Source organism: Terrapene carolina, unplaced genomic scaffold, assembly GCF_002925995.2.
Source record: "Terrapene carolina triunguis isolate 2854851 unplaced genomic scaffold, T_m_triunguis-2.0 Scaffold23, whole genome shotgun sequence".
Lineage (NCBI taxonomy): Eukaryota > Metazoa > Chordata > Testudines > Emydidae > Terrapene > Terrapene triunguis.
Genome location: NW_020664374.1, coordinates 27,969,277 through 27,991,269, shown reverse-complemented (window position 1 = coordinate 27,991,269; position 21,993 = coordinate 27,969,277). Strand labels below are relative to the sequence as shown.

General features: G+C 38.7%; 1 protein-coding gene across 1 annotated transcript in view; it reads left to right on the top strand.

Annotated features, from left to right (window-relative positions):
* The window catches only part of LOC112112035 (dystrophin), a 1,981,667-nt gene that overhangs the window by 695,037 nt on the left and 1,264,637 nt on the right, over positions 1 to 21,993 (top strand). Inside the window, exons 10-11 of the mRNA XM_026649948.1 lie at positions 19,795 to 19,983; positions 20,339 to 20,520. Of these exons, the coding sequence (XP_026505733.1) occupies positions 19,795 to 19,983; positions 20,339 to 20,520 (371 nt within the window). The remainder of the gene's footprint in view (positions 1 to 19,794; positions 19,984 to 20,338; positions 20,521 to 21,993) is intronic.

Below are 21,993 nucleotides of genomic sequence, written 5' to 3'. Positions count from 1 at the left end.
CTGTTACTTTACACTATGTTGCACATGTATTTAACAAAAACACCTAGCTGCTTTGTTTTTTTGGCTGTGAATTTATTGTTTTGGAGCAATAGAAAACTTTCCTATATATATTTTGGCTTCAGTTCAGTTTTAGGGATGGCTTTATAAAGCCCAGGATGATGTGTGAAAACTAAGGACAAAGCATTCTTCTTTGACGGGATTTGGCTATGGCACAAATTCCACAAGAGCTTAGATGAATTTGGAGTCTGGTCCTCTTTAGGAAACAATGAAGAACATTCCTCTTTGAGAAAGCATTTTGAGCATAACAGGAGAGAGACTCAGTGTTGACATCCAACCCTCTTACCCACAAGAAGTTTCCAACTCTCCCCCCCAGGAAAACCCGGAAACTAACACATTAGTCAATCCCAAAACAAAAACATGGCCCCCTCAAATCTATTCCACGCAGAGTTTTTACCCCAAAAAAGGGAGAAGAGTAGGAGACTGTGAAGCCCAGTAGGGTTCACTCTTGTTATCAATTTTACCTGGATGGCACTTGGATACTATGGCCATGAGCAGTAGTATAAAACCCTTAGATAAGATGAAGTTTCTTATTTAAACTGAAGCTGTTTGAGCAGCCTAAACTAGTACCCCCAAAACTACAGTTAGCAATGTACATGCTTGTTCTTGTATTGCATTTGATTCTCTAGACATTCACATTAAAATTTTCAAAAGTGAATAAACAGAAAAAAATATAGAAATAAATGTAGTCTGTGCCTTCGTATCGCTTTACATCACACCTTAAAACCACTTCTGCATTTTAGACTCAGTATTAAATTGGTTTATTTGACTATCAAATCTTGGATTTAGCCTGCAGAGGGGTGATCCTAAAGTGGCTCCTAACATGATATGTATTTAAAAGTTGAAGATGCTTAACAGAACCATCCTGTTTTTTGTAGCTCAATATGATAATAGGATCAATATGTTTCGTTTGAAATAGGTATCACAATAATAAGTTGCAGGTTGATATTCTGTCCTATGGGAGTTCAACCCACTCCCATTCTCCAGAAAATAAATACAACTAGAGTTCATTAATTTGAAATTATGTAATAAATCATGGTTCTTAATTAATATGTCTTGCTCTTGAAAAACAAATCTACAATTAAAAACAGCATTGAATACACAGGACAATTCATTCAAGACTTTGGGCTTGCAGTTGGACTCAATTATTAATTCATGAATGGAGTCATTGGCAAAAATGTACACTACAAGACTGTTTTATCTTTGGGGTCAGGTTGGTATTGTGTCCCTCTTGTTCTATGACACTTTTAGCCCCTTAAGCTGTTTTGGATCCTGATGTGTGGGAACAGTTCTTATTGCTGGTGCTCAGTGATGTCTTGGCATGAAAATCTACACATTTTTGAAGGTTGTGATCATCAGGGAGGAATAGCCCCACTGTAGGCCGGACTTTTCCATCTCTTCTCTGACTGATTGCTGTATTAACATTCTGCAATTGTTTTTGTCCTATGTTCCTATCAACCTTCGTGAAAAGGGTAGGAGGGAGTAAGGTGTATCATTGGGCTTTAATGGGGACTTATGCCCATAAATGAGGAGCATGATGCATAGTAACTAAATAACTTAACTAATTACATTAGACTCCTGGATATTTTTGCTAAACATTTAACATTGATATTTCCTTCCTTCATCAGCAACTCTCCTTCACCAAGACACTCTGTTACTGTAAATAATATAGTGTACAAACATCACATATAAATTAATAAGGGAATCTTTAGTGATAGCAACCTGATTGATCAGATTTCTTAATTATGCTTATTCAAACTATTCTAACTCGTTTAAGACCTACTGCCTGATTTACAAACCCGGTGAGCACCCACAAATCCCATGGAAGTCCATGTGATCTGCAAATGCTCAGCAACTTACAAAAATAAACCAACAGTGATTATTTTGAAGGAAATTAACTGGATTGTTCCATGTAAGTATCTAAACTTTACTGTTATATTTAAAATTTGCATCCTTATCCTTCGGTAAAATCTTTTTGTTTCTAATACTTTACAAATTCAATTAAGCATGAGAAAATAATACATTTTTAATCTGTTTTAAAGTCCATCTTTGATACCAAAAAATCCCAGTATACATATGAGTAAACCATTGAAAAAATCTTTGACTTTGAAAATTTAATACAGTTTTTAATCTGTGTACCTTTCACATTTCAGCTCACTTTGCACTTATGGTTTTCAGCTTAGGTGGCTTCATTGGATTTCCACCCCCACCAATCCTTATTTAGTGGCTTTTTATTTATGAAATAAAGAAAAGATGCTTAAAGCGTAGACCCAGTATATTTATAATATGAGAAGAATACATTTATCTAACATGCATTACAAATTCCTCTGGCCTTGACAGATTCAGTTCAAATTAATACAGTGCTCACTGCTGCTGCAGCAGAAGAAGCTAGAATGTTGGTCCTTTCATCTTCAAATCAATTCCTTTGAAGCAGAAAATCCTCCAGAGTACACCGTGGTGAATCTAAATAAAAAATGAAGCTCTATATATGCATCTCTCCCACTCGTACCCTTTCTCTCGAGTCAGTCATCCCTTATCTCAACCATATCGCAAGACAAAAATAAAATCTTAACCAACTATTAAAATATATATGTACCCTTTTCAGCATTGGGGATTTTATATAACCTTTTAATACATGGTTACTCATTGCCTCATCCTACAAATATTCCTTTACACTGAAATCCATATTTTTTCTTTGCTCAGGCCGTTATGGTTTCTCTTTGTTTATTTTCCTCCAGTGCAATTACAGTTAAGTAATCATTTCACCATATCATCCTGCCTTTTCATCCTCATGTCTGCTTTTTTGTACACTGGAGCATACAGTTTGCCTTAGCAAATAGGACCATTAGTTGATTAAGGTAGGAACTGCACCCTGCCTTTGGCAGTGGCCAATGACCATTAATTAAGAAAAATGTATAACTGTATTTGATAAGGTGTTGTGGAAAGTATCGACTCTTCAGAGATAAGGGAAGAAATTCTGCCAATGTGAAAAGCACCTATTCTGAAGATGCCCTTGGTTAAAAAATATATATATATTATAGGTGGGCTTGGTGTCATTGCCTATTGTTAAAGATGTTCAATACTTTCCATTTTATGACCATATTTTAAGGGGGTTTTTAACTTTGCCAAACTTTAACCTGTTTGGGCTGAAATTTTCCATGCCCGATGTTTGCCTGTTTGTTTTTTGTTTTGTTTTTTGCACAAATTAAAAAATTCTGGTGACTTTTTCTTTCCGGTACCTCCGTGCTTTGGAACAAGGATTTGATATTTGGCAAGGGGCAGGAGGTCATTTCTGTCAGGAATGTGGTGTTTGTACCAATCTTTGTACAATTCTGTGCAAAGTTGGCCAAGTTATAAGTCTTTGGGGAGGAAAATATGAGTTTCTACATACTCAGTAGAGACTAATTAGATTTTAGCAGCTAAATTCCCCAAAGATTCTGTCCACTCTAGATATATTTCATTCAGTGATGAGCAGGACTTTTCCTTCATTTGCAGCTCTGGGCTGCTGCAGCTATGCCAGGTTCGGATCTGGGCACCTGAACTGAGAGCAGGAAGAACTTCTCTTCTATCCCCTTTCTGGGCCCACACAGTCTGGAGAAGAAAGTGCAACCTTAATCTGGGCATCTTCTGCATGTGGATTATGATATAGTAGTTAATTGCATACTATATTTTTCCCAGGATCTTTGCCTTATTCAATGAACAGGATGAACCTGATCTGAGGATGAATCAGGGTTATATAATGAAAGGAGGGTGTTATCTGTAGGACTCCAGTCTCATTTGTTGCAGAAGCTAGAAAGTGTTTTGTGAATGAAGCAGGGGATTGCAGGAAGAAGAAAAAATAATTTCCAGGGCAGTTGAATGCAGCCCTGGAGAACTGGATTCTCTCTCTTTTTCTATACAAGAGAGTTTCTGTGTGATGCTGGGCAAATCACTTAAGCCAAACTTTTCAGGTTGCCTGACCTGAGACACTAGGTCTGATTCTCAGAAGTGCTGAGAACTCTCAGCTGGAATTGAAATCAATGTGAGCTGTGCTTTGAACATATGAAGTGCTATATAATTCTATCTAAGTACTCTGAAAAATTAAGTTTTAGGAGTCTCAAACTGGGCACACAAAATTAATGGATACTTTTGACCTTAATCTCTCTCTGCCTCATTTCCTTATCTGTATAATGAAGATGGTAATACTCACTCCTCTCACAGAGGTGTTGTAAAAAATCATTAATGTGAAGTACTCAGATACAAAAACAATAAGCACCATAGAAAAGGCCAAAAGGTAAAGAATAATTCTGTCCTTGAGCAGTGTCTCAATAGTGCACAGTAAATAAAGCCTAGGGCGCCATATTGAACAATGAAGAGAAAACAAAATGCTGAATAGCTGCTCATTAAGTGAGCACTACGCACTCTGTATGCTGGCAGGGGTCCTGTGGAAAAAGTGTGATCATGTAATTGAAGACTGTATCATGATGCTCACGGGCAAGGGAATCAAATAAAGTTTGCACATGCAAATTTAATTCTGGCATTTCCTTGCTTTGCTTTGCAACCATAACGGTATCCTTTTAACATCCTTTTTGTGTGCCATGCAGAGATGTAGTCAGTAGAGAACAGATCCAGCTTAGATGTATGGCCTCTCATACTGTAGTATCTCAATACCTCACAATCTTTAATGCATTTATCCTTGCAACAGCTCTGAGAGGTATGAAAATATTATTCCCATCTGTAAGATTGGGAACTGAAGCACAGAGAGATTAATTGCCCAAGGTCCCTCAAGAAGCTGATGATGCAGCAGGGAATTTAATCCATAACCCAGGCTAGCACATTAACCACTGAACTATCACTCCTGTAATCATTTGGTTCTGCAGATGGGGATGAAAACACATGGGTCTAGAAGAATGGGAGCATTCTCTTTTCCTCAACTCTTCTTAATTAATTCTGCAGGGTTCAGGCTCGATGTATGGGATTGGAGATGGTTGCTGTCTTCAGCACTGTCATTTCACAAGCCTTCAGGTAAATTCCTGAGTAAATTTATGTTGACTCTGTCAAACTCAGTTTATTTGGAGTTCCCCTTCAGTAATGTGATAGGTAAGGGAAGTTGAGATGTAGCCTTTGGCAGCACAGCTTCTGCAGGAGCCATATTAGGGGATGTAGAGCCTCTATGTGGGTAAACTGGAAACATTTTGGTATTTTCTGTAGGCTATTTGTCTTGAACACTATGCTAAGAGTGGCCAAACTTACTGATCCTCCAAGCCACATACAATAGTCTTCAGAAGTTCTAGAGCCACAAGACACGTACAACTTGCCCTGCTAGGTGGTGCCTGCTGGAGCATAGGGCTAAAGCCCTTAGACTCCCCTCACTTTTATCAAAATAATAATAATAATATCCTGCATGAAGGATATATGGGCCTGAGAGAGCATTTTAAATTAACTTATTTAAAATGTGCCTATCCAGGGCTTTAGAAACATCTACAACATTATTAAAGAATTCATGTACTTAAAAATCTCTATTTGAATAGATTATTCAATTGCTAGCAAAAAAAAAAACCCTCTACCATTCCTGCCCATCCTTTTCCCTCCCAGAAAAAGCCGGGAAAACAGATACGCTTTATAGAGTGGTCAATAAATTAAGGTTCTTGTGATCCAACAAAGGAAGAAAATTTGAAAGTTAAGACCCCTCACTGAAAATGCCCTTTCTCCTGCTCTGCCTTGTTAGCTTGAACACATTTGCTGACTTTGATTTTCACCGAATCGCCCAAGAAGAGATGTGTCCCGACTTCAAATGATTAGGGTGTGAAAGATTAAAACTGAAAGCTTAAACTGGATCTGGAAACAGAGGACATTATTACATCTGTGATCTGCACTGTGTTCCCTGAAATTTGGTGGCTACATTCTGCAGCATCTGAAGTTTCCCCATAGTCCTTAGGCAGCCTCATGTAGAATGTATTCCAGTAACGCAATCAGGACGTGGCAGATATGGATTGTTGTGGTTAAGTCTCCATCTGAAAGGAAGAGTCCTGGCCAAGCAGCATGAAACAGTTGGTGTATCAAATTTTTCATGTAAATCCTTGAATTTTGGTGTCTTACATAATAGCAAAGTTAACTTTCTTTTTTAAAAGCAAAGGGTGTTTGCATGTTAGAAAACATATTTCCCTGGAAGTTTTTTTTAATAATAGTGGGATTGAGAGACTGGGTCTTCAAATCTATATCCAGAAGCAAGTCGGGAGGGAAGTGGGAAAGGCTTTAGGTAGAGGGCAACAGCGGCGGCTCCAGGCACCAGCGCTCCAAGCGCGTGCCTGGGGCGGCAAGCCGCAGGGGGCGCCATGCCGGTCCCTCGGAGGGCGGCAGTCAGACAGCCTTTGGCGGCATGCCTGCAGGAGGTCCGTGGATTCGGCGGCAATTCGGCGGCGGGTACGCCAAAGCTGCGGGACTGGCGGACCTCCCGCAGGCAGGCCGCCAAAGGCGGCCTGCCTGCCGTGCTTGGGGAGGCAAAAAAGCTAGAGCTGCCCCTGGAGGGCAATACGATTTTTGATATTCTAATACAGTTCATTGTTAGAAGAAAGTCTTGTCACATAGTATCATAGGGTTTGGCAAGACTGAAGTTGTTTTTTAAAAATCCTGCTATTTACAAATATGTAAAAAAAAATAAAAAACTATATAGAAGCATTATATTGGGTTTTTTTTTGTCTCCTTCCTTTGAAATATCAGCAATGGCCATGGCTGGAGATGGGACATTGAACAGGGAAGGCCGGGGCTTTGATGTGCATGGAGCATTCTTTCTCTCTCTCAAGTGCCTGGCTGGCTGATTCTTGCTGACGTCCTCAGGGTCTAACTCATCACTCTATGTGGGGTCAGGAAGGAATTGGCAGTGACCTTCAGGATTTTTGCCTTCCTCTGCAGTGTGTGGGTGAGGGTCATTTTCCAGGATTATCTGGTTATATGTCACTTAACCATTTCCTTGCCATTGCAATATCTCACTTAGCCGTTTCCTTGCCATTACAGGGGCCTTGGGGACTGATGCACCCCAATCCCTCTTATTCTCTGCCTGAGGCACATAATAGTCTAGTCTAATCTATGGACTATAACTTTGGTCTAATTTCAGTTGTTGGGTATAGTGTGCGGGTGCTGGATGGTGTTGATGGCCTGTGATATACAGGAGGTCAAACTAGATCTAGTGGCCCTTCTGGCTTTAAACTCTATGGCTCGGTCATCTATGACTATCTGAGGGCTCTGCAGTTACCATCGTTTTGTATTACAATATTACAGCTGGCACATCACTGTGTGTTGCATCTTGTTTTCATTGAAGACTGTTGACAGTGTGTTGCTTAGGGCTACAGAGAATAAAGTAAGTCTTTGGTCTCCCTCATCTTCTCTACCTGTACTGAAAATATATTGTGATAGCTAGGCTTTAGTGAGGCAGTAATGGAAAGCAATACCAGCCCTTCGGGGAAAAAGAGAAAAAATATTTACTACTTTAGAACTGTGTTCCATCCTCCCCTGTTTGAAAAAAATTATAGTGTAGGTTTTTTTTCAGTGTATTTTATTTTATTTTATGTGTGTTTCTGGGTTCCTTGGTTAATATAAAAGGCAAATTTTAGGAGGTTGGAGTACCTTCTTTGGATGCTTAGAGGGTGAATCTAAGCTTTTTAAGAATTTTTTTTTAAATGGTTCTGGTCATGTTAATAGGAGTCAACAGATGGCACTATTGAAAATAATTTTGCTAGTTCTGTTTATCAGAAGTTATAGGAACTAGATCTTGTAGAAATGCCTATTGTTAGCTGTCATTTGGTTCTTTTTATATGCTGAATGTGTCACTAGTAAAATCTATTCTGCCGAAAAACATTTTCGTACATGTAGTTGCTGCTTACAGACTTGTCTGTCAAGAGCCATGTCCCTGACGGAAGACTCCTATAATGTTACAGGTCCTCTCAATGCAGAACACCCATTCCCATCCATGGGAGTTCTTTGTGGAGAAAGCCTTCAGTATCAGGTCCTTGACACCCCTGAGTATGACAAATAATGTGAGGATGAATGTTACAATAAGGTGTTTAGTATAATGTATGGATACATTTATAAAATTCAAAACAAACACTATAAACATTATAAATTAAATAAATTTCTCTCCGAACTCTGACATTTATATTTACCCACCATCATAAGATATAATATCTCCATATCTAAACAGCCCATCCCTACATGTTACAGAACACATCCTCCACACCAGTCTCTCAGAAAAAAAAAAAAAGACAGCTTTGTCCAGGAGGGTAACAAATCTGGGCTCCAGTGGCACTCTTGAGTGACAAGACTTCATTGTTAAACTTCCAGAGGAGATTAGATTAATTCAAAGTCTGATGATCTTTAGGACATTCTGCAAGGTCTTTCTCTTTGATAAATGTTTCCACTGTCACCAGAATGATAAATAATATTCACACACTACACCAGGCAGAACATTCAAGAAAGGGAGAAAGACTGGAAAGTCCCTCTAATCCGTTATGGACTTCCAGACCAAATTTAGATACAGGAATGATGAGCACTATAGCGAACCATACGGTTGCCAGCATTTTTCTTCCCTCTATCAGGATAAGTGGGTAGAATGCAGCATGAAGACTCGGTTAAGGGATCATCAACGAAAGGCAGACTGAAATAATTAAATCTTAAGAAGGAATTTTGAGGAGGAGATTGAGGTAGCAGGCCAACAGATTCAAGAAGAATTTTCCAGGCACAGAGTTGCTTGCAGAAGGAAACAAAGCCACCTACTTCAGCAGCACATAGTCTCTAGAAAGGAGGCGGTAGGAAAAGGAGTTGTACATAGGCAGGAGTAGAGCTATGAAAATCCTTAAAGGTGAATAACATGCCTGAATGTCTTACTGCTGAAACTGAGAAGTTGTTGGAGGGACTCGAAGGGGTGGGGGGTACAGGGGAGAGGGAGGGGGAGTTGATAGGCATCAGCAGTTTATTGGAGAAGAGACAGAGGTAAGGGACACAATGCTAGAGTCAGCAAGATGGTTGCTATAATCAAAGGCAAGAGATGCTGTGGCAAGCACCAGGAATTTGGTGGTAGAGTTGTGGAGGAAGGTAATATAACAAAAGAACCAGATACAAATTGCGGTAGAAAAGAGAGAGAATAGTCTCTGTTATGACATCAAAGTTGCTGCCCTGGGTGACTGCGAGAGATGGAGAAATCAAGATGACATATGTATTTTATAATTGGTATACATGGAATTTATAACAATTGCATCCTTATCACATAAACAGGAGCACTAAACTCCCTACGAAATAAAACTGTGGCTTACTGTGTAATTTTTCTCCTCTTTTAATATTCTATCTTTCCTTCTGTGGATTTGATCCTGAATCCTGTAGGGCTTGTTTGGTAAAAATACCTACGATTTCAGTGGATTTTTCCCTGTTTTGTCTGTGTGTCTGTAGAGAAAGAGGAATGAATATGATCTTTGAGTCTGCTGTCCCTCATATGACATTTCTCTCAGTAAAAATGCAATGCTTACCTAGGTAACTGCATGAGTTCTCTGGTGGTAGGCATATAACCTGCCTATAGATCCTATTGTGCATTATCCTATTTATTACTTTTAATAGTTATTCTACTTACAGATTTTAATTCTGATTAAAATTAATAACCTGGTTATGTTTCAGAGCTATTTAGAGAATAATCAGTTTTAAAATATCCATTTCTTAAAGATATTTATGCATTTTAGAATTTACATTTATTTAAATAAAGAATAAAAAGCTGAAACCAGTATTTTTGATTCCTGACTGGGTCCCAGAACCTGTTTCTCTACCTTTTGAAGTACTCCCAGCTGGGTTGAAGCTGTTCTTGCCAGGTTTGTTTAAAATTAAAACAAACAAACAATTCTCTGAAAGGTTTCAGAAGGGTAGCCGTGTTAGTCTGTATCAGCAAAAACAACGAGAAGTCCTCGTGGCACCTTAGAGACTAACAAACTTATTTGGACATAAGCTAAAACCCACTTCATCAGATGCATTCTCTGACAGCAACTTCAACTCCAGTAATGCCCACTTCAGAGGAAACCAAAAATGCTAGCTTCTTTTGACAATAGAAATTTTCTGGTCTTGGTTCCTTTGGGATGAGTTAGTTAAAGATGATTTTTTTTAAAATGAAACTAGAGAAACACTCTTTCACTCTTTTTAATGACAGGTTTCAGAGTAGCAGCCGTGTTAGTCTGTATCCGCAAAAAGAACAGGAGTACTTGTGGCACCTTAGAGACTAACAAATTTATTAGATGCATCCGAAGAAGTGGGCTGTAGCCCACAAAAGCTTATGCTCTAATAAATTTGTCTCTAAGGTGCCACAAGTACTCCTGTTCTTTTTACTCTTTTTAATATTCCCTTTTGTATAGAACTCTGGGTCATAAATTCTGACCTATGGTTCATCTGTCCCATATCAGATTCAATAACTTTGTTTCCTTTTATTGTATAGATTTGGTTTTTTTAACTCTGTTTAATTTTTTGTAATATTTAGTTTATTTTTGTTTTTAGTTACTTCTGATTGTCGAGTATCTTTGGGCTTCTTAATTTCTTGTTCTAATTATTTTTTTATTTATTTTACCTTTTTTCCTCATCTTGATCTTCCTCACTCCCTTTATCCCTCCCTCTTACTTTTGTGCTTTTCAAAGAATTATTTTTATAAACACCTTGCAGTCCTCTCCCAGTCCCTGCTATACCTAGTGAGAGTACTGGCGGTGCTCGGATAGTCTCTGTTCCATACTTTGCATGATGTGTGGGTGTCACTTTGGTGAATGTAACCTTAAAGAGATGTGTACCTTGCAATTAAAAACTTTCGGCTGGCCCGTGCCAGCTGACTTGGGCTTACAGTGCTCGGGCAGTGAGGCTGTCTAATTGCAATGTAGACGTAAGGGCTCGGGCTGCAGCCCAAGCTTTGGGAACCCAGTTGCCTCTCAGGCATCACAATGGAATGTGTCCGAAGGGATTACAGGAAAGAAACAGCAGCAGTTGGCATATTCAAGGGAAGGGAGGAGTAGAATATGTGAGGATATAATAAAATGTAATAAAAAACAATACCTGGTTTTGATAACTTCCTAAACTAGAGAAAACTGTTGAGATAAATGTCCCTTTCACACATTCCCATAAACATTATCTGGTCTTATTTATTTTATTTGGTTTTCTTGCCCTTTTGTTTTGTTCCATAACTTAAGTTCCCCTGAAACAGACAGGAACCCTGCACAGATCATGTTGAAACAGATGAACTCTCAACATGCTCATAAACCCATTTCCTGCAATGAACTGCAGGTGGATGGAATCATAGAATATCAGGGTTGGAAGGGACCTCAGAAGGTTATCTAGTCCAACCCCCTGCTCAAAGCAGGACCAATTCCCAACTAAATCATCCCAGCCAGGGCTTTGTTAAGCCTGACCTTAAAAATCTCTAAGGAAGGAGATTCCACCACCGCCCTAGGTAACCCATTCCAGTGCTTCACCACCCTAGTAGTGAAAAAGTTTTTCCTAATATCCAACCTAAATCTCCCCCACTGCAACGTGAGACCATTACTCCTTGTTCTGTCATCAGGTACCACTGAGAACAGTCTAGAACCATCCTCTTTGGAACCCCCTTTCAGGTAGTTGAAAGCAGCTATCAAATCCCACCTCATTCTTCTCTTCTGCAGACTAAACAATCCCAGTTCCCTCAGCCTCTTCTCATAAGTCATGTGCTCCAGCCCCCTAATCATTTTTGTTGCCCTCCGCTGGACTCTTTCCAATTTTTCCACATCCTTCTTGTAGTGTGGGGCCCAAAACTGGACAGAGTACTCCAGATGAGGCCTCACCAATGTCAAATAGAGGGGAACGATCACGTCCCTCGCTCTGCTGGCAATGCCCCTACTTATACAGCCCAAAATGCCGTTAGCCTTCTTGGCAACAAGGGCACACTGTTGACTCATATCCAGCTTCTCGTCTGCTGTAACCCCTACGTCCTTTTCTGCAGAACTGCTTCCTAGCCATTCGGTCCCTAGTCTGTAATAGTGAAGGGGATCCTTCCGTCCTAAGTGCAGGACTCTGCACTTGTCCTTGTTGAACCTCATCAGGTTTCTTTTGGCCCAATCCTCTAATTTGTCTAGGTCCTTCTGTATCCTATCCCTACCCTCCAGTGTATCTACCACTCCTCCCAGTTTAGTGTCATCTGCAAACTTTTTGAGAGTGCAGTCCACGCCATCCTCCAGATCATTAATGAAGATATTGAACAAAACTGGCCCCAGGACCGACCCTTGGGGCACTCCACTTGAAACCGGCTGCCAACTAGACATGGAGCCGTTGATCACTACCCGTTGAGCCCGACGATCTAGCCAGCTTTCTGTCCACCTTATAGTCCATTCATCCAGCCCATACTACTTTAACTTGGCGGCAAGAATACTGTGGGAGACCGTATCAAAAGCTTTGCTAAAGTCAAGGAATAACACATCCACTGCTTTCCCCTCATCCACAGACCCAGTTATCTCCTCATAGAAGGCAATTAGGTTAGTCAGGCATGACTTACCCTTGGTGAATCCATGCTGACTGTTCCTGATCACTTTCCTCTCCTCTAAGTGCTTCAGAATTGATTCCTTGGGGACCCCTTTGCATATGCAGAGACCCACTGAAGTTAATATCCTGCAACAGAGACAGGATCAGCCTCTAAATATATCAGATTTCATTCCAGTGTATTGTGTTACCAGTCAGTTTGGGAGGTACTACAGGGCTTTCTGTGCAGAAGAATAGAGATGAGGAGAGAAGGGAAAATCCTTTGTACAAAAGATTGAGATCTTGAAATTTGGTTTCATTTTGACTAACAAATGAAACCCCAAAACCTCAAAGTTCTCCATGAAAGGAAATCCACCTCCCATCCCCTGCGCAAAAAAAAAAAAAAAAAATCCGGATCCATCAATATTTTTGTTTACTTTTAAAATATTATATGTAATATAAACATTTTAAAGAAAGTCTTTGTTCCAAAATGCTTTGACATTGTTGGGACCCCCCCCCCTCCCATGGTCTCTTAATGACCACAGCTGGCCAAATGAAGAGAGCAGTGCTTTATGCCTGGGGAGGGGGACAGGAAAACTGTTCCAAAAATAAAGGAGGGGTCAGCGTGGTCACTGACTCATCTCCTGAGAATGAAGGGTTTAAAAGGGGCAGCCCTGTTCCTGAAGCTCCCTTTTACACAGAGCAGGCTTATCTGCTGGGTAGTCCCAGGCATCTAATAATAAAGTTGCAGCCTGATTAAACCCATATCGTATGTCTCCTATCCTCCTTTTGGTATAGCCAGACAAACAACACAACTCCATAAAGCCACTTTGATTTCATTAGGACTATTTTCTCTGATGGAAGATGGTTCTTTTTAAAGTTGTTTTTGACCAGCTCTAGCAAAGAGATGGTTGCTCTACTTTGTCTGAGCAAGCCCAACTATTGATGTTTGGCTGGCTAGTCTGCCAGTAACTTGGGGTCAACCAAAACTGTTGTTTCTAAACGAATCATGTTTGAGGAATTCAAATTTACTACAGTCAGTATTTGTAAACTGTTTGTGACATTCTTATATTACCTCCCACCATCTTGCACTTTCTCCAATGTGAGATATGAGAGATCCTGAGCATCAGAGTTAAATTTCGGTGAGTGAAGAATAATAATAATGGGCATCAATGGATAAAAGTAAATGTTTTTTTTTTTTCATTTTTGTACAAGTGATAAAAGATTAAATACAATATATCTTCAAAAAACTATCTTGCAAAGTGTTTGAGTTACTATAATATATTCACAAAGGCATAAAAGTAAATACTTATAATGTATTTGAAAGTTGAACAGTACCATGCCCCAAGGTCAATTAAATATAAGTAATTAGCTGTATAATTACCTATCTTTTACTTTTTTATGTTTCTATAAAAGTATGGAACAATAATTTTACCCAGTGAGGATTGATAACTTTTCATTATAATTCATAACTTTTGATTGTGCTAGGGAAGCGGTGTTTAATTGAAATAAAAATTAACATGTCCCAGGGTCAGCTTTCAAATTCACGTTGATGTGTTATTCAGTCCTGATACAAACTTAACTGGTACATTCAGAGACTCTTGCAGTCACATTGGGGAGCGCTTCAAGATGCACAGATGGAGAATAGAAACTGCTCTCAGAATATGTGAATGTTGATTTTTGACTGAAGACATTCACTCTCACTAAACTTAAAGCATTTTTTTTTAGGCTTTAATAATTTCCATACTAGATCCATCAGCTGTGGGTAGCCATAGAAGTCAGAATTTTGTAACACCTCTCCATTCCTATTCCCAACAGTGTTACCCTTTTCTTTCCCATTGAGCATAGAATGAAACTGGCAAGTAATATTGTTTTTGCCCCTCCTTTTTAAACACAAAAATGGGGAGAGCAGGGATAGCACATTGGTATACTCTGTAATTTGAGATCCTTTGAAGCTGAGGAGACCGTTCAAAATTAAGTATTTAGAAATAGGCCCTTAGTAAGTTTGGATTCATCGGAGAGTCTTTATGTGAGTTTGAATCTCTTGTGGTGGGTCTGTGTCCTGATGAATTGCAAATGTTAAAGACTCTAATTCATACAATATTTCTGCTCCATTTAGTAAAGATTTCATTGGACTGTATTTTGGGGGGGAATTCCGCACTCAGCACTATAGTATTTCATTATAGTCATTTTTCATTTGTGCTTACCCTGTGACAGCTCTATAAAGGGTGTGCATCCAAAAACAGAATCAGTCCGTTGAAATGGTGAGGACATGTCTTGTTCTGTAAAGAAAAGCTTGCTTATGTACTTCAGCTATTTTTTCTAACAAAATAGAAATGACAGTATGGTGGGTTTGGACACAAGCTTTCTATTTAAATAGGATTCAAAAAGAAAAACATTCAAATAAGGACATGTTCTTTCACAATTTCCCACCTTCCTGGCCCTTACTGTTATGAACATTTTAAGGTATAATGTGTTAGTGTTATTTCTCAAGTTTCTTTCAATTTCCCTCCTTTGCCCCCAATCCCAATGTTCTTTTCCAGCCTGTTTCAATCCACTACGCTTCCAATCCCAGTTTCCCTCTCCCTCTGTGAGTTTCCAGGCCCAGTCACTTCTGCCCAGGCTCTTTGTTGCAATTTCCTTCTTCATAGGTACAGCTCTTGTCCCCTCTCCATTCATGCAGGCTCCTTGCTCTCTAGGCAGGTACCATGACCTGGCATACTCTGAAGAAGCCCAAAGGCTACAATGGCAGGGAAAGTCCTGCTCAGCATTTTCAGTGTTGATTCTGGGGATTTAAGCTGCTAAAATATAAATAAATAAATAAAATAAAAATCTCGGCTCAACATGTGTGAACTGTGATTCCCACGTCCAGGGTTTATAACTTGGCCAAATTTGGTCATGTTTTCACAGAGACAACCAAAGGCACCTCCTGCCCAATGTAAAGTCCTTGCTACATAGCATGAGGGTACTAGGGCTTCTCAAAAAAAAGGTTGACAAAAATTTTTAAGTGAGGCAAAACAACCTGCTTTTCATTAGCCTCATTCTTGGAAACTGCAAAACCATTGTGGCTGAAACTTTTCAGAAACACTGAGCTTGAGGCTGGGGTGACCAGACAGCAAATGTGAAAAATCGGGATAGAGGGTGGGGGGTAGTAGGAGCCTTTTTAAGAAAAAGACCCAAAAATCGGGACTGTTCCTATAAAATCGGGACATCTGGTCACCATACTTGAAGCAGACATGAGGCATGAAAAATGTCAACCCAGTTAAAGCCTGGCAAAGTTATAAGTCACTGAAAATAGGGTTTTATACTGGAAAGAGTAAGGCAACTTTAATAATATGCCATGCTACAGCCTAGTTTGAGTGTAGGTGTGTATATATGTCTGTTTGTATAATGTGTATGTTCATATTTAATCCTGCAAAGGGATTTGAACAAGCTGACCCTTATGATTTCAGTGTCACAGTGGTTTCAATGGGAGTCCTTCCAACCTGTAGATTCCTTTCTGGAATTTGGGCCCATGCATTAAAATGCATTAAAATATTTCATTCTGACATTGTAGAGTAGGACTTTTATACAGTGAAGTCCATTTTCTTTTTTTGTTCTACATCTAACTTTATTGGATGGAATTGCAAATTTTCATTGCAATGTATTGGGGCAAAAATAAGGAGACTTCTATTTTATTTCATTATAAAGATAATTTCACTACAAGTAGATTTCTCTGAATTTAAGCGGAGTCCAGTTCTGCCCCCCTTATGATGAGTAGCACAATCTTCCCTAAGAGACTGCTTGTAGAGGAAGAAACTATGCAATGTGAGTGAGGGTGGTGAATTGGACCCTAAGTGTTTAGGGATAAAATTATTTTTGAAAGTAAGAAATTCTGCTTATGAACTCTGTAAAATACTCTGGAGTGCTTACTGACACGAGTCTGTTCTTTTTTTACTTTGGGATCATGTATCATACAATAGTCGGAGAGACATTCAAAATATTTCAAGCAGAAGCTCAAAGCAGGTGGGACTATCCTTTCCATCTTTAAGCTCTGTGAATCAATTGAAACAGCTACCAAGCCTGTCTGATTTTCAAAGTGTCCGAAGGTCATAGGTCTTACATTCTTTCTCCTAAAACTTTAATTTAAACATTAATAGTCCTTGGGGTCTTCTAATCTTCCTCTCTTCATATTCCAAGTCCTTAAATGTGAGTCCTTTTTACAGTACTTTTGCGGATTTTTTTTTAGCATATCTAGTAGGGATGAGTGAAACTCAAAGGGTTTATAGTCTGGGTTCCCTTTGGAGAAAAACTGAAAAATTGGGATGCTTTTCAAACTGTAAAAAAACTCTTCCTGAGTCTGGAAAAAAATGGGTTGGAAGTCTCATGAAAGCAGGCTTTTCTATGAGATCTTTAGAACTTCCCGCTACTATTGGCGCCAGCTAGTCAGGGAAAAAATAGACATATATGCAGCATTTCAGCCCTTCCCAATCTGTTTCTGGATAAGCTCTGAAGGAAAATTATGTGCACAAAAATGACACATGTCCACCTTACTTGCTAAGGTGGGACATCTGCTTGGGCCAGCAAGGAAGAGGACATCGAGGCTTTTTCCACCGTGCATGAGAAATTCTCCTCCTTTCGTGGTCAGCCAATGCAGGAAGTGAGACACTCTTGTCCCCTGTGTGGCCCTGATTGAACGGCTAGCTGGTTTGTGTTATGTTACACAGCATACACACAGAAGTTAAATAAAAATATTGAATGCTCTTGCTGGAAGTTTGCAATGTAACACTACTTTGTTTCTAAGAATTCAGAACGATCATGTGCAAGAACCCAAAAACAGAGACAAAAAGCAGGCTGCTCCCTAAAAGAGGCACAACTTGCCTTACCTTATTGTAGGCTGTCTCCGTGTTAAATGACTGATGCTTGCATAGTTCTCTGCAAAGCTTCCCCTACAGAACTGTTTTTCCTCTCTCTCTCTCTCTCTCTCTCTCTCACTCACACACACACACACACACACACACACACACACACACACACACACGATTCTTACAGTGATAGCTCACAATTCCAATATAGTCTGCCCTAAACCACACTTTCCAGTTCCCTGGGGTCAGGGTGACCTCTGTGGTCCACCACATGCCAATTACCTGCTCAACTTCTTCCTCCTCTTTATGTTGAGTTTTGAGTGTGGTTCAAGTGTGGCCAGTTATCTTTTGGGTTGTGTGTGGCTGGAACTGTCATTTTGTTTTGACTCTACTATATGCAGATCACCTATTGACTCTGAAATCAAAGTCAATATTTTCTGTTTCATGAGATATTTATGGGAAACTGAGAGAACGAGGAAGAAGTTTGATCAAAATGACTAGGAGCACTTTGCTTTCAAAAATATCCTTTCAGTGAAGTAGGAGTTGACAGTGCATTTTTAAATTCTGCCCTTTTAACACAGATCAGAAAATAATTCATTTTGGATCTATGGAGGGAAGAGTTGTCAGGTGGGAAACTTGTCCAGTATGTTGTAACTAACCCTTTGACCGCAGATCTCTGATGGTACAAATATGATAACCTTAGTCTCTCTCCTCCATTTCGCTAGAATTTGATATATTTCTCTAATGCTTCACAGGTGAGATGGGAATATTCCACATTTTCACAGAAAGAGGAGAGTAACTGCTGATATAATAATGATGATAAATTATCTCTTTTCATAGAGACTCATTACTGCAAACAAAGATTAGTATTCTTACCTTCCTGCATCATTTCAACTTGGGATGTGATATCTTGATATGTATAAGATAAGCACTATCAGGGCTAGTTGGTAGCTTCAATTGTTTGGATACTTACTTATTACCTCTTTCCTTTGTTATGAGATAGTATTTTGTTGAAGCTGGAAAACAAACTAATCAGTTGTTTGCCTCTGCTTCTTGCTGGGCATATGCCTCTGAAACATGGGTTTTCGCACATTACTGAGGGAAATGTTTGTGGGATCCTCTTCATAAAATATTGACAGCTTATTACTGGTGCTGTCTTTTTTTGGCTAGGATGTAATGCCAAAGTTACATTAACCATTTGTTTTCTGTGAAGATCCTTTGGCACTTTTTATGAGGGTGGAGCTGCCAAATTTCAATCCGAATAATTGCATTCTGCCTACTTTAAATTCCCCCTTTAATTTCAGTTGGATAAGGAAGCCTTCACTTTCAATCCTAAACCACTGTGCATAGTTTAAGTGGTTCCTATCTCTTATTGCTGCCATAGATGTCTGCATGTCAGTAGAAGTGATTACTATATAGTACTCTATCAGTTTTTAAAAGACCTTTGGAATCCGTCATGATAAAAGCAAGATGAAAACAAATCATTATTCTCCTAACTTGCTATCAGATTTATTTTTTCCTTCTCTACAGCTTGTTCACTAATTAGGTGAAACCATCTTCAGCAAGCCCCTTATTTCTTACCTTGGTCTTATAACAGTTTCTCCAGTGGAGTGGGTGAAAGGGACAATGACTACTTAATTTTGCTTGTTACTGTTCGCTCTCTCTGTAACCTGCAGCATGGTGGCATGAAGTATTTGCTTGTAAATGGCACTTGACTCGGAGCAGATGTGTGGGTGGCCCTAAGGGGGAAAGTGAATAATAATAGTCCCGGATTATTTTTTTTTGGTCTGGTGACTTGCGTTAACTTTATAACGTGATCTTGGATAAATGATACTCTGCAGATTAGTCTAACCCACCATTGAATATATTTAAAAAATATTTAAAAGTGTTTAATATTGCATTTGCCTCAGTTTGTCTGCATGCTGGTGATACAGTACCAACATGCAGTTCACTGCTGTGCAAAGCATTTAGGATGGTGTAGTTATGCAAGATGCTATAGAAATTAAATATTTCTGTCATTCTAAAGAGAAAAGTGCTTGAATGACAGGTGATAGAAGTAGAAATGAGAAAAAAAAACCTATTTAAAATACTGACTGAAGAATACACCATACGTGTAACTTTAACTATTGATGTCATGTGTAATAACTATTCTAAATGTAGAAAAACATGAGCTCTAGGACAAAACATTCATTTAGTCTGTTTCTGAATTTAGCTGATTTTTTTCATTGTCCTTACTTTACTGACTTGAAATAGTCACCTTTACATTTCACCAGATCCTCCATTTATCAAAGTTCTTATGTAAAAAAGAGGATTGTTCTATAGAATTAAGAGGATGACATTCTATTTATTCATCTAATGTAGCTGTTTGTGCAATTAGCCTCTGCTTAATGCCAAAATTCTTATTTTTATTTTTGATCAGTATTTGGACACTCCTGAAGACAGATCATTTGGCAGTTCACTAATGGAGGTAGAAGTGGACCTGGACAGCTACCAAACAGCTTTAGAAGAAGTACTCACATGGCTTCTCTCTACTGAAGATGCATTACAAGCACAAGGAGATATATCCAGTGATGTAGAAGAAGTCAAAGAGCAGTTTCACACCCATGAGGTATATGTGAACCACAGAGACTGAGAAACCAGTGCAAACACTTCATCATCTATTAATTGGTGTTCATCTATTTGTATGGTACATTAAGATCAAAATCATAAAATTTTCACCGGTGCTATTGTCAGTCCCTGTTCTTTCCTTTTCCATTTAGTTTTGGAGACTTGAAATTTAGCACTGGAGACTTTGCCTCTTACACAAGGTGAAGGTGTTTATTTTTACATTGGGTTACAAAGTTAAAATGAATTTTTAAACCAACTTAATTTGTTTTTGAAAATATGTGCAATTGAAGATATTTCTACAAAGTATCCCTCTTCCTTGTAATCGTAGTTAAGATTTACTTTTCTTTTATTTTCAGGGCTTTATGATGGAATTAACAGCTCACCAGGGACGTGTTGGTAATGTTTTGCAAGTGGGGAGTCAACTTATAACAGTTGGGAAGCTTTCAGATGATGAAGAAAATGAAATCCAAGAACAAATGAATCTGCTTAATTCTCGTTGGGAAAGTCTCAGGGTAGCCAGCATGGAAAAACAAAGCAAGTAAGTAGTGTGGGGGGGGGGGGGCAAAAAAGTTAAAATTTTTAGATTGCAATAATACAGGGGTGAGAGGGTGATACTTCGTTGCAAATGTATACTTGATCCTAAATTTTAGTTTATCTGCAATTTCAAGTGCATCAGACTCTAAACTTTCATGTTCATTTGAAAATGGAAGTTGAACAGATGGAAAGCTGTCAACAGTTTAGATTTTAACAGCATTTTAAATACTCTTTATTCAACCTATCCTGGATTTTTTTCCAGAACATTTCCTCAAACAGCACACAACATTTAGTCAATAGAATAGGAATTATTCTATCAGAAAAACTTGTTTCCAGTTTTGGGCAGGGGGTGTGAACTTTTCAAGTCTATATTAATCCATTTTTAATCTAATAAATGGAGATTGTCAACAAAAAGTTGCTGAGATTTGTTGTCAGAGGAATTGATCTGAGAACACATTATGCTAGTCAAGTAGTTTGAGCTTGGTTCCTATGGCAATTCTGATTTCTTATTGGACATGTGAAATCACTGGTAGGTTAAAGCATTTCATGTTTATGTTGTATACTTTTAATACTTAAACATAGGTTAAATATAAAGGAAAGAAAGGGATTTGAGTTAAAATGAGAGGTGAAATGCCAATAATAAAAGAATATAATAACTATTATTTGTTCACATGTAATACTTAATATAAGAATGGATATGTTATTTAAAAATGGGATACTTTATTCTTCTATCTATTAACACACATAAGGACAAAGTAAACAGCAAATGTTCTGATATGATATTGGTAACGTAATTCTTATTCATATTAAAAAAATTAACTACTACTTATTCATATTAAAGTTAAATTAACTACTAGACTTGCTAGCTTGGTAGAAATGTACACCTTTGCACTATATGCAGCCAGGATGTAAACCTTGAAATCAAAAGGATGAAGATGATGATAATTTTCTTAAAAGCAGAAAAGCTACGGACCATTTCACTCACAAGAAAATTGAAGGGTTGGAGAAGTAAGGTGATGAGATGTTAAGTGGGAGGAGAAGGAAAAAGATGAAGGGTTTGAGGTAGAAAATGAGTGAGAGGACAGGAAATTGAAGCCTTTAGAAAGGAAGAATGGATTAAGAGTAGAAAAATGAGTTACAGGTTAGCTGCAGGACTCTGACTCTCTGTATTTCAATTTCCATACACAATACAGTACAAGAACATTTACATTAGGTAGGGCATGGTTTAGCAGAGAAGGCTGATGTTGTGGGATATAGAGGGGATTGGAGCAGAAATATGATTGCAAAAATGGGAGGAGGAAATATCCCTGCAAGTTTCCTTCCCTCAATCTTTAAAAAGGAATACAGTTGCCTTTCAGATTGTTCAGAGGGATTGGATATTGTCCAGGTTCTCATCTTTTCCCCTCCCCCCCCCCATCTGTTGATTTCCTGAGACACTTTTAAATCTCTTCTGCATAAAATCACTCTACTTCAGAAC